At 33.9% G+C, this 12,300-nt stretch overlaps 1 protein-coding gene across 1 annotated transcript in view; it reads left to right on the top strand.

Annotated features, from left to right (window-relative positions):
- Positions 1-12,300, top strand: part of LOC134282896 (low-density lipoprotein receptor-related protein 6-like) — a 29,333-nt gene that overhangs the window by 12,288 nt on the left and 4,745 nt on the right. The window contains exons 5-15 of the mRNA XM_062765310.1: positions 237-437; positions 1,331-1,526; positions 1,778-2,040; positions 2,388-2,528; positions 7,534-7,826; positions 8,306-8,535; positions 8,881-9,062; positions 10,427-10,630; positions 10,990-11,130; positions 11,501-11,715; positions 11,917-12,116. Of these exons, the coding sequence (XP_062621294.1) occupies positions 237-437; positions 1,331-1,526; positions 1,778-2,040; positions 2,388-2,528; positions 7,534-7,826; positions 8,306-8,535; positions 8,881-9,062; positions 10,427-10,630; positions 10,990-11,130; positions 11,501-11,715; positions 11,917-12,116 (2,266 nt within the window). The remainder of the gene's footprint in view (positions 1-236; positions 438-1,330; positions 1,527-1,777; positions 2,041-2,387; positions 2,529-7,533; positions 7,827-8,305; positions 8,536-8,880; positions 9,063-10,426; positions 10,631-10,989; positions 11,131-11,500; positions 11,716-11,916; positions 12,117-12,300) is intronic.

Here is a 12,300-nt window from a genome sequence, read left to right as displayed (position 1 = left end):
TTTTAATTTAAAAAAAAAACTTCCTGTTGTCTTTCTTTTTGAACCTGATGGTAAATACATGATTTTTAGGAGGGATGGTATTTGACATGAACCATTTGGTAGGTGACATCTTCAATTGTCACCAAGCCTCTGGGAGACACAATGCTCTAAACTAATTGTAAAGTTAATAAAGATAACTTTGTTTATGAAAAATTACGTACTGTATCTAAAAAAGGCACGAACACTTTAATCTGTAGGCGTGGAACAACTGTTGCTGCTGGCAAGACGCAGAGATATCCGCAAAATTTCCTTGGACATGCCTGACCACACAGATGTTGTGTTACCCCTGAACGAGATCAAACATGCTATTGCTATTGACTATGACCCTGTCGAAAGCATGGTTTACTGGACGGACGATGAAGTGAGAGCCATCAAGAGGGCTTACTTGGATGGGACAGGTGAATTGGACTCTAAGAGACCCTAAATCAGTTTAGAATCCCCCCTCCCACCAATGAATAAAATTAAAAAAAAAAGTTTTCTTCTGAATTTCAAAAGACATGAGCAATTTTGAAGAGGTGGGTGATTAGGCAATGTTGTGCTTATTTACTTGTAATTTCAGTGGTGTTTCAAGGGTCCAAAATTTTATAGTTTTTAAATCTGTATTCAGTGCTTTGCCTGCTGTCTTTTCATATATGAAGTAAATTTTTACAATATAGAATACTATTGAATTGAAGTTCTTACGGAAATTTTTGGGAATTCCAGAAATGGAAATGAGTTGGATTTTTTTTTTGATAAAAGTAGGAAAGTTGCCCTGGGGTTATGTCCTAGAAATTGTACAAATGTACTTTTCAGTTAATAGGTTACTAACTGAATTTCAAAGCAAATGTATATCAGTGATTGACTATCTTGTTTTAACACATCAGAGGATTGCTGCATAGGTTTAAAAACTTGTTTTCTTCCTGGTTTTATCATTGGTCCTGAAGCAAGCATAAATTGAATCTTTCTTAGAAATGACAACTTGTATGTTAACCAAAAAAAAAGACTCCATTCAAGGTCTATGATATACCCCTCATTTATAAGATGCTTTTCACAATTTTAAATTTTTTTATCTTTCTATTTTGTCCATTAATGGCATAATGTATACTAGTCATAATACTCCTGATATGTACCTTTGACTTTTGTTCCCAAAAGTTTCTTCCCTTGAAGTCTCATTATTCATGTATGCTAAAAAGTGCATATATAGATTAATTCAATTGTACATGTACTACAAGTAGCATAAAGAAATATGCCTGATGGTACAATGTAATTGAGAATTTATAAAAAGTAACTGGGATGCATAATCTATTTACAGGAGAGGAAGTAGTGGTCCGGACTGGAGTGGATCATCCAGATGGGATAGCTGTGGACTGGATTGCCCGGAACTTGTATTGGACAGACACTGGAACTGACCGGATAGAAGTAGCCAGACTGAACGGAACATCTCGGAGAGTTCTAATATCTGATGACTTGGAGGAACCAAGAGCTATAGCATTAGATCCTGTAGCAGGGTTTGTATGAAGCAATCGAATAAAAAAAACATTGTATTTTTTCATTAATTTGAAATATGTTTTTAGCGTAAAGCATGTTAAAGCATGATCATGTATATTGACGTAATATTAATTTCGTCTTTAGTGAAATAAGAGAAATGTCAGAAACTCGATGATAATGACTTTGAGAAGCAAACTGTTAAAAAAAAAATCAGGGTTTTTTTGTGATCTCTAGACTCTCAAGAGAAATGTAGCATTGTTTGATATTATAGATTGATGTATTGGAGTGATTGGGGAAAGGAAGCTAAAATAGAAGTAGCCAACTTAGATGGAAGCAGCCGAAAGCTTTTAATCAACTCCTCTTTGGGCTGGCCTAATGGACTAGCTATTGACATCAATGCACAGCCAAAGAAACTGTACTGGGGGGACGCTAAACATGATAAGATAGAGGTCTCAGATGTTAATGGATCCCACAGAAAAGTCCTGGTGGACGAACAGCAGAATATCCCTCATCTGTTCGGATTCAGTTTGCTAGGTAAAAAAATTGATTTGTACAAGTTTAGCAGTAAACAGTCAGATGTTCAATCTCAGTGACAGAGTTGTCCCTCTTTGTTCAGATTTCATTATTGATTTACTGTTGACTGATGTAAATAGATCTGTTTTACTCTGATATTGATTTATATTAATTGTGGGGATTTAAATCTAGCACTTTTAATCCTATATTCTATAACTTTTTGAAGATTTGTTCCATAAAAAAACTTTAAAAAGTTAAAATTTTTGGAGTTTAGGTAAAATGAAAACAAATATCATCTCTGTGAATTGAAAAAGGGTCAAATTCTATGTTGGATATGAAATCTTCAATGATTTTGGTTTATCTTCCAGGAGATTACATCTACTGGACAGACTGGCAGAGAAGGTCTATAGAGCGGGTCAACAAGCACAACGGGACAGACCGAAAGGTCATTGTCGACCAGCTACCTGACCTGATGGGGCTCAAGGCCGTCAGTGTGTTTAACTATTCAGGTAAAAGCTGCACAGTTGTTTCTTGTCTGTATTTTTTCTGAAATGCAGGAAAGTGAAATGCTTGAGGAAACAATCCATAAAGGTGGTGTAAAGGGAAAAAAAAGATTTTTAACTTTGCTTTTACTTTGCACTTGCATCAGTAACTTGAATATGCAGTTGTTCACAATGGCCTATAATTTATATAGTGATATCTATATCTTTCCCACTTATGCGGTAATGAATATTTTTCTGCAACAACTGCAACATTAATTCATGTACTATAAAATAAAAAAAACAACATTTTCCTGTCTAGGTAAATACAGTAAATGAAAATTAAAGATTCATAACATTGTAGACATAGTTATTTCCACAGGGTCTTAATTCAGCGGAATCACAACATCAGTTTGATTCGCGGGTAAAAAAAATTACACGGATTCTTTAAATGCCAAAAATATATATTGTACCCTACACTAAATATATGAGAAAAAAGTAATTTTTCGCTAGAATTTGTCTGCCTTATGAATATACAATTTTTTAAAAGAACAAAAGCATTCAATGACTCAGAACAACATACATGTACGTTCCCACCAGCTCACAAAATTACGAATTATCATGAAATAATTCTTGAGGTTTACATACATCAACTTCAAATAAAATTTTTTAAAAGGTGGAATGAAGTCCATAAACACATACTGTATACGTACATCTACGATTATCAACACTGAGGTCAAGTCATGTGAGGTGGCTGATCAATGCACACCTGTCCGTTCAAACAGAAGAAAATCAGTAAATCTTTCATGAGTAAAAAGTAATTTTCTTTTTTATTATTATTATTTTTACATGGCCTGAACTTGTGCTGTCGCATGTAAGTATAATTTTTCAGAGATTAAATGTAAATGATTTTGATGACCTTCAGATTCTTTCTAATATGCACGTCATGAATTTCTAAAAATTAAATATTTAAAGCAGATAGATATTTTAACCTGATGTGGAGCTAATTTCCGTGTAAAAATGTCATTTACAATTCAATTAATTATACCAGTATAAACACAGAGGGATCTGGAAAACTGAAGTAAAAACACGGGTCTTAAAAATTGGCCTTTCTATAATTGGATGATTGAAACATATCTGCTTGAGGACAAAAACCGTGTGGCACATGCCGTTAATCTCTAACTAGGGGGGGAGAAGACCAAGTTTGAGGCAAGGATATTTATGCGAGAAGAATTATTTTTCCAAAAATGAATTTATTATTTTGTGAATTCTTAAAACATCTTTGCATGATTTACGGTGTGTACATATATCAAGGATAGAAATGCATAGAAAATACATGTATATTTAACATGTAGGCCTATACCCACGTATTTAATAACGTATTACCCTATTCTCATATATTTAGTGCAATTTCATTCCTAAATACACTTAAAGTACGCTGTGATAAATTTCCGCGGAAAAATTTTGTCCACGTTCATAGTGTAAATTAATACCACGCAGATAAAAGTATGTCAACAGTATATGAATCTAGTACATGTACTAAAAAAACTTAATGAACCTTGTTTCAAGGATTTCAGATAATTTAATTCATTTAAAAAGTATTAAAATACTAGAAATTAACTCAATATACACGTATGAATGGAAGACATTAATTGGCATTCAAGACTGAACCCTGTCATATTACATATAAATGTATGTTTTATGTTAAGTCAGTATAAATACACAAGATGGTGTCATCCTACATGTAATTAAACCCAATCCTCTGTCTGTCTCTCTGCAGTTTTTGTATTCAAGGTTCTTGTTTTCATCAAATTTTTTATGACTTTCAATGCATGTACCATTATTTTGTTTACATGTTACACAGACTGTCATAAACATTTTTTGTTTGCCATACATGAAAAACAAATTACAGAAGTTAAAATTTCACACATTTTATAGAGATGGATGAAATGTCTCTTTTTAAAAAAACCTTTTAGAAAAAGAAGTTTTGAAATGGATAGTAGCTTTGTAAATAATAATCTGTGATGTAATTTTTATCCCCAATTTGAAAACAAAAACTGTAAAATTTGTGAAACACATGTAGATCAAAAGAGCTGACTGACACTAAAGGATTGTAAAATATGTTTGAAAAGAAATTAATTTTCATTTGAAAAAGGAATTCATGTGTGGAAAATGATTCCAGTTTTCAAAATTAATTGCTTTTATTTACCTGCTCTTAACTGAGTTCCTGAAATGAAACGTCAGCTGTTGAAATGCAGTTTTATGATCTAGTAATTGGGTTTAAGTGTTTGAAAATTGTTGGATGACTTGTGGAAAATTGAATTGATAAGTTTTAAGGCTTAAATTTGGAAAAAGGTGTATCAGTGAATCAGAGAAAGGAAAGTGTAGGATTTTTATCACTTGGGATGAATCTCGTGATTTGACAAAGATACGATCATAATAAGAGGTGTTTTTATGGCCTTGTTTCTGGAAGTCTCCAACCTTTGAAACCCACACCAGTGGTTCCTTTCCTTATTAGTCATAACATACCTGAAGATTTTGCCACTCCTTCACTCCGAAAAAATTTCGTAGAACTTAATGAAGTGCAATTTAAATGCATGAGTTACTGTAATTGTCTTGTTATTGACGGAAACTAATAATAAAATTGTAAAAAAAAGTTATCATCAGAAGCTTTGTTTATTTTTTTATTATAATTAATAATTTATCAATATTTTAATTGGAAAGGGATGCAAAATTTGACAACAGATCATTCATTAAAAAAGGATGAAATGGGTGTTTAAACTGTATATGAAATGTTGAGTTTAAACTTGGAATTATTAATTTGTCCACCTCCTCCCCCCCCCCCCCCCCAAAAAAATACCGGTACAGAAATGCAATTAAAAACATAAAAGCATTGATTGATGAAAAATTTAATTTAAATTTGGCAGTGAAAAGTTCCTTAAAAGTAGAAAAAAGGAAAAATAGAGTAATATATTTCAGTATCGAGATGGTAAGATAAACCCATTATGGGATTCTGAAGAGAAGTGGTTATCTGATATTGACAGGGTCAGGTGACTGGTGTTCAGGGTGCATGCAGGATTAAACTCCAAAATAGAAGGTTATGATCTCTTTGATGTAGGACTAAATATGACTGAATGGAAGGCAGTAATCCCTGACAAATTAGGAGCTAATTTGCCATTTTTGTTGCATAAAACATTTGATCTTTCTCCCTCTCCTCGTAGTCTGGGAGTTTGATCCATAGACCGTATCCCTTTTATCTTTTCCTATTGCGAAGGCTTCAGTGAAAAATGGAGGCAGGTTTTTTTTTCTCTCTCTGTGTAAACATAATTGATGAAGCGATGAATATTATTGTAATGTGTTCAGTCCTTTACTAGCTGTAGGAGAGCGGGGTAGGACTGTGTATACTATGCATGGCGAAGATATTAGTAGTTCATGTGGTAGGGATTTTTATGTTGACAAGCAGTGTACATAGTAAGTATCCATTTTAGAAATGATAAAGACGACCGAGGCTTAAAACGTGTATATAATAGTACTTTTTGTTCAGTGAAAGTTCAATGGACAATTTTCAGGATTACATACACCTGTAAATGATAAATACTGTAATTTTTGGAAGTTAGTGAGAAAACTGTTGAGGAACTTGAATTTTAGGCCTGATTGGAATTTGAATTTGGAATACTCCTCAAAAATGATTTGAATCCAAGCAGTACCGGTAATTCCACAAGATATTCTGCCATAGTGACTTTTCTTAAAATTTATTTTAACTTGGTTCACTTCATATGAAGTTTAAAGAGGCATGTAAATTTAAGTAGCCATCAAATTTTTATATCATTTTTCAACTTATGGACCTTATTGTAATGAAGAGGTTTTGCACTTTGTACTACCATAACCTTTTGGAGGATGTCTTTTGGGAGAAATAAAGGAAGTGTAATGAACTCTTAAAGATTTTTAGGAATTGTTTTCATGTAGATTTGACCATGAATTTATCATTGAAAAAGGAAGAATTGTGCTTTATTTAAAATGTTGAACTGAATATGTTGATATTGGAAAAAAATCATAAAAGTTTGCTGAATACTTATCGTGACATCATGATGGAGAAACAACATTGAAAATGATGTCATCAGGGACTTGTTTGAAATTTAAAAGCTTTATTGTTTCAATATGATTATTTTTGTAACACATACATGCATTTATAAATGAGACAGAATAGTTCAGCCAGTGTAAATTTCACGTTTCTTAAAAAAAAATTATCGAAATTAAGAATACAGTTAAATGTTTTAAAGGCAGCAATGAAAAAACTTAAAATTGATCAACAAACATTAAAATTAAATTCCAATTTGGAAGCAGAGGAAGCCTTTTAAGAGAAAGTCTGACATTAGAAGCAATAATTGTATGAAAAAGAATTGACAAGAATTAACTTGAGTTATGGAGGAGTTAGACAAACCAAACTCCAGCATAGTTTGAATCAATTAATGGTGGGCTTCAAAGACAGGGAGATCTGAATATGCAACAGCATGGTTGACTGACTCCAATAACATATTTGAGAATTGATGTTATCAGCTCATGCATATTATTTAAAATTAGAATTACAAAATGCAACATTCTATTATAGAATGAATAATTCTGTTTCATGGAGAGTTTTAAAAAATCATTGATTACAGTGCAATAAATTTACTTTTAAACAATTTGAAAAAGTTCGTTTGAAGTATTGTTCAGTGCAAGCTCATGAGAGTGCAGATATATTATATAATTTTGCAATAAATTAATGCACTTGGTTTGAAAGCAATAAGGCTTACATTATTGATACTGGGTGTGGGAATTCCCATTACTCAAGATGTGACCATGTTTATTTGTTTAGCACCATTTTTCTCAGTTTGTGCACAATCAAAAACTTTGTATATAATCATATGAAAAAATGTGCAATTTGTTTGGGGAGGAAGGGGGGGGTGGTAGCTTATCTTCAGATACTTTTTATTTTGATTATTAACCCACCCTTCCCTAGAATACTTTTTACAATATATCTGGTTCCTATTTCCAGGTACCAATCCTTGTGCACACTACAATGGCGGATGTAGTCACCTCTGTCTGTTTACCGCTGATCAGGGTGTCGTGTGTGCCTGTCCAATGGGATTGGAGCTCGTCAGCAACGGGAAAACCTGCATCGTGCCGGAGGCCTTCATTCTGTTTACCAGTCACCATGACATCAAACGCATGTCCTTGGAAACCAATCATCGCATACGACCCATACCTATCAAAGGGGTCAAAGATGCCTTAGCGATAGACTTCCATATCGCAGACGATAGGATTTATTGGACGGACGGAGATCTGAAGGCAAGTCAACCTGGAATTGATCGCATGATTCACCTGGTATCTAATATTAATGGAATTCTAGGACCTGGTTCTCTTTGATGTTTATGTCTTAGAAAGAGTTTTTTTTTCTCTCTCCCTGGGTTGTTTTAATGGCCAGTAGCATGCATGAGAATAACTATGTCAGATTTTCAGAGGCTGGGGATAAACCCTTTGATTACAAGCCCACGAGTTTGCTATTAGATAATAAGCTCTTTGATCTTTTATCTAAGATTGAGTCTTGAGATTTAAAAAAAATTATGATAAATATTGAAAGATCTAGAGTAATTTTCATTCATGGTTCACTGAGGAAATGCATGTACTGGGTTCTGTGTTTCAGGATTTTTGTACTTTGAATTTCCTAGAGGACCATTTGTTTAGTCACTATTTCCAAAGCAATTACAATTTGCTTTGAAAATTCATTTCAGATAATTATTAAACTGAGCATTTTTCTTTTATTTTAGAGAATAAGCCGAGCCTTTCTAAATGGCAGTTCCCTTGAGCCCATTGTTCAGTATGGGCTCACCTACCCAGAAGGAATAGCCGTGGACTGGGTGGCTAAAAATCTTAACTGGGTCGACACAGGAAAGAAACGGCGGATTGAGGTGGCACGGTTAGATGGCTCATCGCGGCGCGTCATCATCTGGAAGGACCTAGAAGCCCCTAGGGCACTGGCCGTTAATCCACCAGACGGGTATGCCTAAAAAATTCCTATTTGTAGTCAAGGTCTCAAAGATGTTTTACGTGTTAAGGAAGAGAGAGTGCTTATGTAATCATGGTTAATGCTGAAATAATGTTTAGTGGGATTTAAATTCAATGTATTTAAAAGAATTTTTGGAGGAAATACTGACATGGTCAGTTGGGAAATACTGATACTAGTAAATCCTAGTGATAAGTACTAGTATTTTCCATCCTGGTCAATTGACTGACCCAGTGCTAGTGCATGTATTATACTTAATCAGTAAATGTTGGTGTAACAGTATAGATTCCCACTAATTCTTGTGAAATAGTTGTATATTCCTATTTATTGGTTTTCCAGTTACATCTACTGGACGGACTGGGTGTCTCAGAAGCTGGAGAGGGCTGCCCTGGACGGGACGATGAGAGAGGTCATCAGGACTGGGATAGGGAAAGTCCACGGACTGACCATCGACTACGGAGAGAAGAGACTGTACTGGACAAGCATTGACCAAAATGTTATTGCCTCCTCTGATCTGAATGGTAATGTGAAAGTCTGTTTCAAATCAAAATGCAATCTCCTTTTATTGCCAGTATGCTTGAAGCAAAAGGCAAAGGCATAATCGTTTTCCTTTCACAATTCAGTTTCTTGACAATGACCATATTGGCATACAGTTGAGGTAACAAATCAAAACAGAAACATTGAAAAACTGAAAACATTATGTTTACAGCATGCAAGACAAATTCAAAGAATTGTTTATCATGTCTATGGTCCATGGACTTGCATAAGACATTGATCTATGTATCTACATTGCTGCAATATGTCTGCCATGTGAAAAATTCACTTATGCAGGGGAGCAGGGCTACAGTGAACTAAAATAGCAAATCTCTTCTGTTAGTATTTTCCTCTACCAAAAAAAAAAATCAAGTGATGTAAAATATAATGAGCAATATTATTTTTCTCTATTATCCTAAGCTCTCTGATTGGCTCAAACGATCACATGATCAAGTATATAACAGCTATTGACTTGAGTCACTATTTATAGATTCTGAAAAATGCATATTGACTTGATGTTTATAAAAAATGGAAAATAACAAAATTACTGACTTCATAGTACTAATAGCAAACGTAACGATGCTTCTGAAAAAAAAATGATTGAACTCCTTTTTATAACAGATTCTATGATGTTCTGTAATAAAAGGTTGGATGTAACAATGCCTTGAATAAAAATCTATGAGTTTAATTTATATCAAAATATATTCTAAATGTTTTTCATAAAAATAATAAAGCAAATGTTGTCTTTGAAAATATTACATTCCCTAAATTACTCTATCAGTAAAAAGGAAACGCAATCATGATAATAAGCTTACCAGTATTTTTTTTATCTTTGGTCTGTGTTTAAAAAGATGACAAAGAAACCTTGTGGCTTATTCATATTATTTTCAAATTTTGTTTTGTTAATTTCTGTAAAAAAATGATAAAACAAATGTTGGCCTTTCGTCAGGTCGATCCACAGATATATCAACTTCACAGAAAAGCATATTGACCAACCTCATGAAAGGGCTATATTTATAAAAGGGTTATATTAATATAGTACATGCATAAGCAAGGTACTGTAAATCACTAAATTTTAGCGACACCTTATTTTCATGAGATAGTCATTGCCTCTTTATGAGGGAGACAAAATTTTCACGAATTGTGGTGATTGCTTTATATAATCCATAGGAATACTAATATACTCGAGAATCATATTTTTGCGAGCACACTGTCTCGCGTAATTAAGCGAAAATAAAGTTCTCGCAAATTAAAAGTGATTTACAGTATGATGATCAGAAGTATTTTGATATGATTAAGCAAAACTGAGAATATGCCTTTGTGTGATTCAGTACATTTATTATTATCACAGGACAAGATATGGTAAAGGTGATCACGGATCAGGTGCCCCAGCCCATGAGTCTGACTCTGTACCACGACTTCATATTCTGGGCCGACTGGCAGAGGCAGACCATAGAGCGGGCTAACAAGTCCTCGGGCTCCAACCGCACCACCATCCAGACAAGTGTAGAGAGTGTCAGGGATATACTGGTCTTCCATTCCTCCAGACAATCCGGTTAGTACTGGGGATTATGATATTGATACATGGGAGTTTTTTTTCCTTTGTGAATGTTGTTCAATTCTTAAATATTTTTAAGAAAAATATTAAATTTGTACAAGCTCTCATGTTAACTATGGAAAAATGCAAAATTTAACTTAAAAGAATGTTAAATTTCAAGATTTATCATGTCTTGAGTTTATGAATTTCTATTTGCTGCAAAATTATTAGTCTAGAATCTATTAAGTACCTTGTATTAATTATATGATTGTCCCAGTTTCTAAAAAAAAAATAATCATCTTTTGTTTTGGATATTTTTGTATATTTCATCATTTTATGTGGGAGCTAAGTAAAAGAGACCTATCCTTTTCTTACAGGTAGTAACAGCTGTAAGGACAATAACGGGGGGTGTTCACACCTGTGTCTGGCCCACCCTGTTAACCACACCTCTGGAACGCCTCATCACTGTGCGTGTCCCACACACTTTCGACTCAACCGTGACAATAAGACATGCTCAGGTATGGTTGATTTAGGGAAAAATGTATAAATGAGCAGCCAAACTGAAAGCAAGGGAGAAGCATTCATTTACTGATATGTCAAATTTATGAAAAAGATTTAAGACTGCATAGAAAGAAAGGAACAGTATGTTTCAGCAATAAGAAATTTTATTATCTACAAATATATGTCAAAATTGACATGGATATAAAATTGTGCCTAATTTTCTAAAGAATTAAGTATTGTATTACTGATCTGTATAATTAAACATTCATAACTTTCATACTAGGAGAAGTTGAGGTTAATTCACCAAGCAGTATTTTGGTACAGATTTCTTGCAGCTCTATCTTTAGTTCTAGTTTAGATTAACTGAGTGCCTGATTTATCTTTTAGCTCCAAAGACATTTTTGCTGTTCAGTCAGAAGAACACGATCAGCCGTCTAGTGATAAATAACGACGATTTCGATCCCGATACACCAGAGGTGGTTCTACCGATCCCGAATCTCAAGAACATCAAAGCCCTCAGCTACGACCCAGTCAAACATTTCATTTACTGGATTGAAGGCAAAAATATGATCATCAAAAAGGCTGCTGATAATGGAACCCACGTATGTAGTTGCACATCATTTTTCTGCAAGCTCAAGAAAGTAAAACTGCTTCTAGTAACAAAATTAAAAATTAAGAAATATTTGTTACAAATTTGCATATTTGCTTCATGAGTGCATAATTTATGTAAATCAATTGGTTGTACATGCAAGATATTTCTGTTTTATTAATAGAATTCCTTTTTCATTGATTACAAATTCCAGGTTGCTACAGTGGTGTCTAACCCGGAGGGAGAACACCGCCCTTTCGATATCGCTGTGGACCCGTACTCCCGCGTCTTGTACTGGACGTGCTCTAAAAAGAATACCATAAATATCACTGGACTGGACGGCACCCCTGTTGGAGTCATAGTAGAGGGGGAGAAGCATGTACCCAGATACATTGTCCTCAATCCACTGGGAGGGTATGTCTTTTGAAAAAAAAAAAAACAAACTTCATTTTGATGTTTATAGTACACATGCTTTTTGCATGAATTTGGCATTTTTATGATCCAAGAAAAAGTTTTTAGTCTCAGGAAATAATGATATTAAATATATTGCAGAGAAATACATCAATTGTCATTTAATTTGTTATTTTGATGGCATAGA

This window comes from Saccostrea cucullata, unplaced genomic scaffold (assembly GCF_032062105.1).
Source record: "Saccostrea cucullata isolate Sc308-1 unplaced genomic scaffold, CSIRO_AGI_Scuc_v1 ctg406, whole genome shotgun sequence".
Classification (NCBI taxonomy): Eukaryota; Metazoa; Mollusca; class Bivalvia; order Ostreida; family Ostreidae; genus Saccostrea; species Saccostrea cuccullata.
This window is presented reverse-complemented; position numbering and strand designations above follow the sequence as displayed.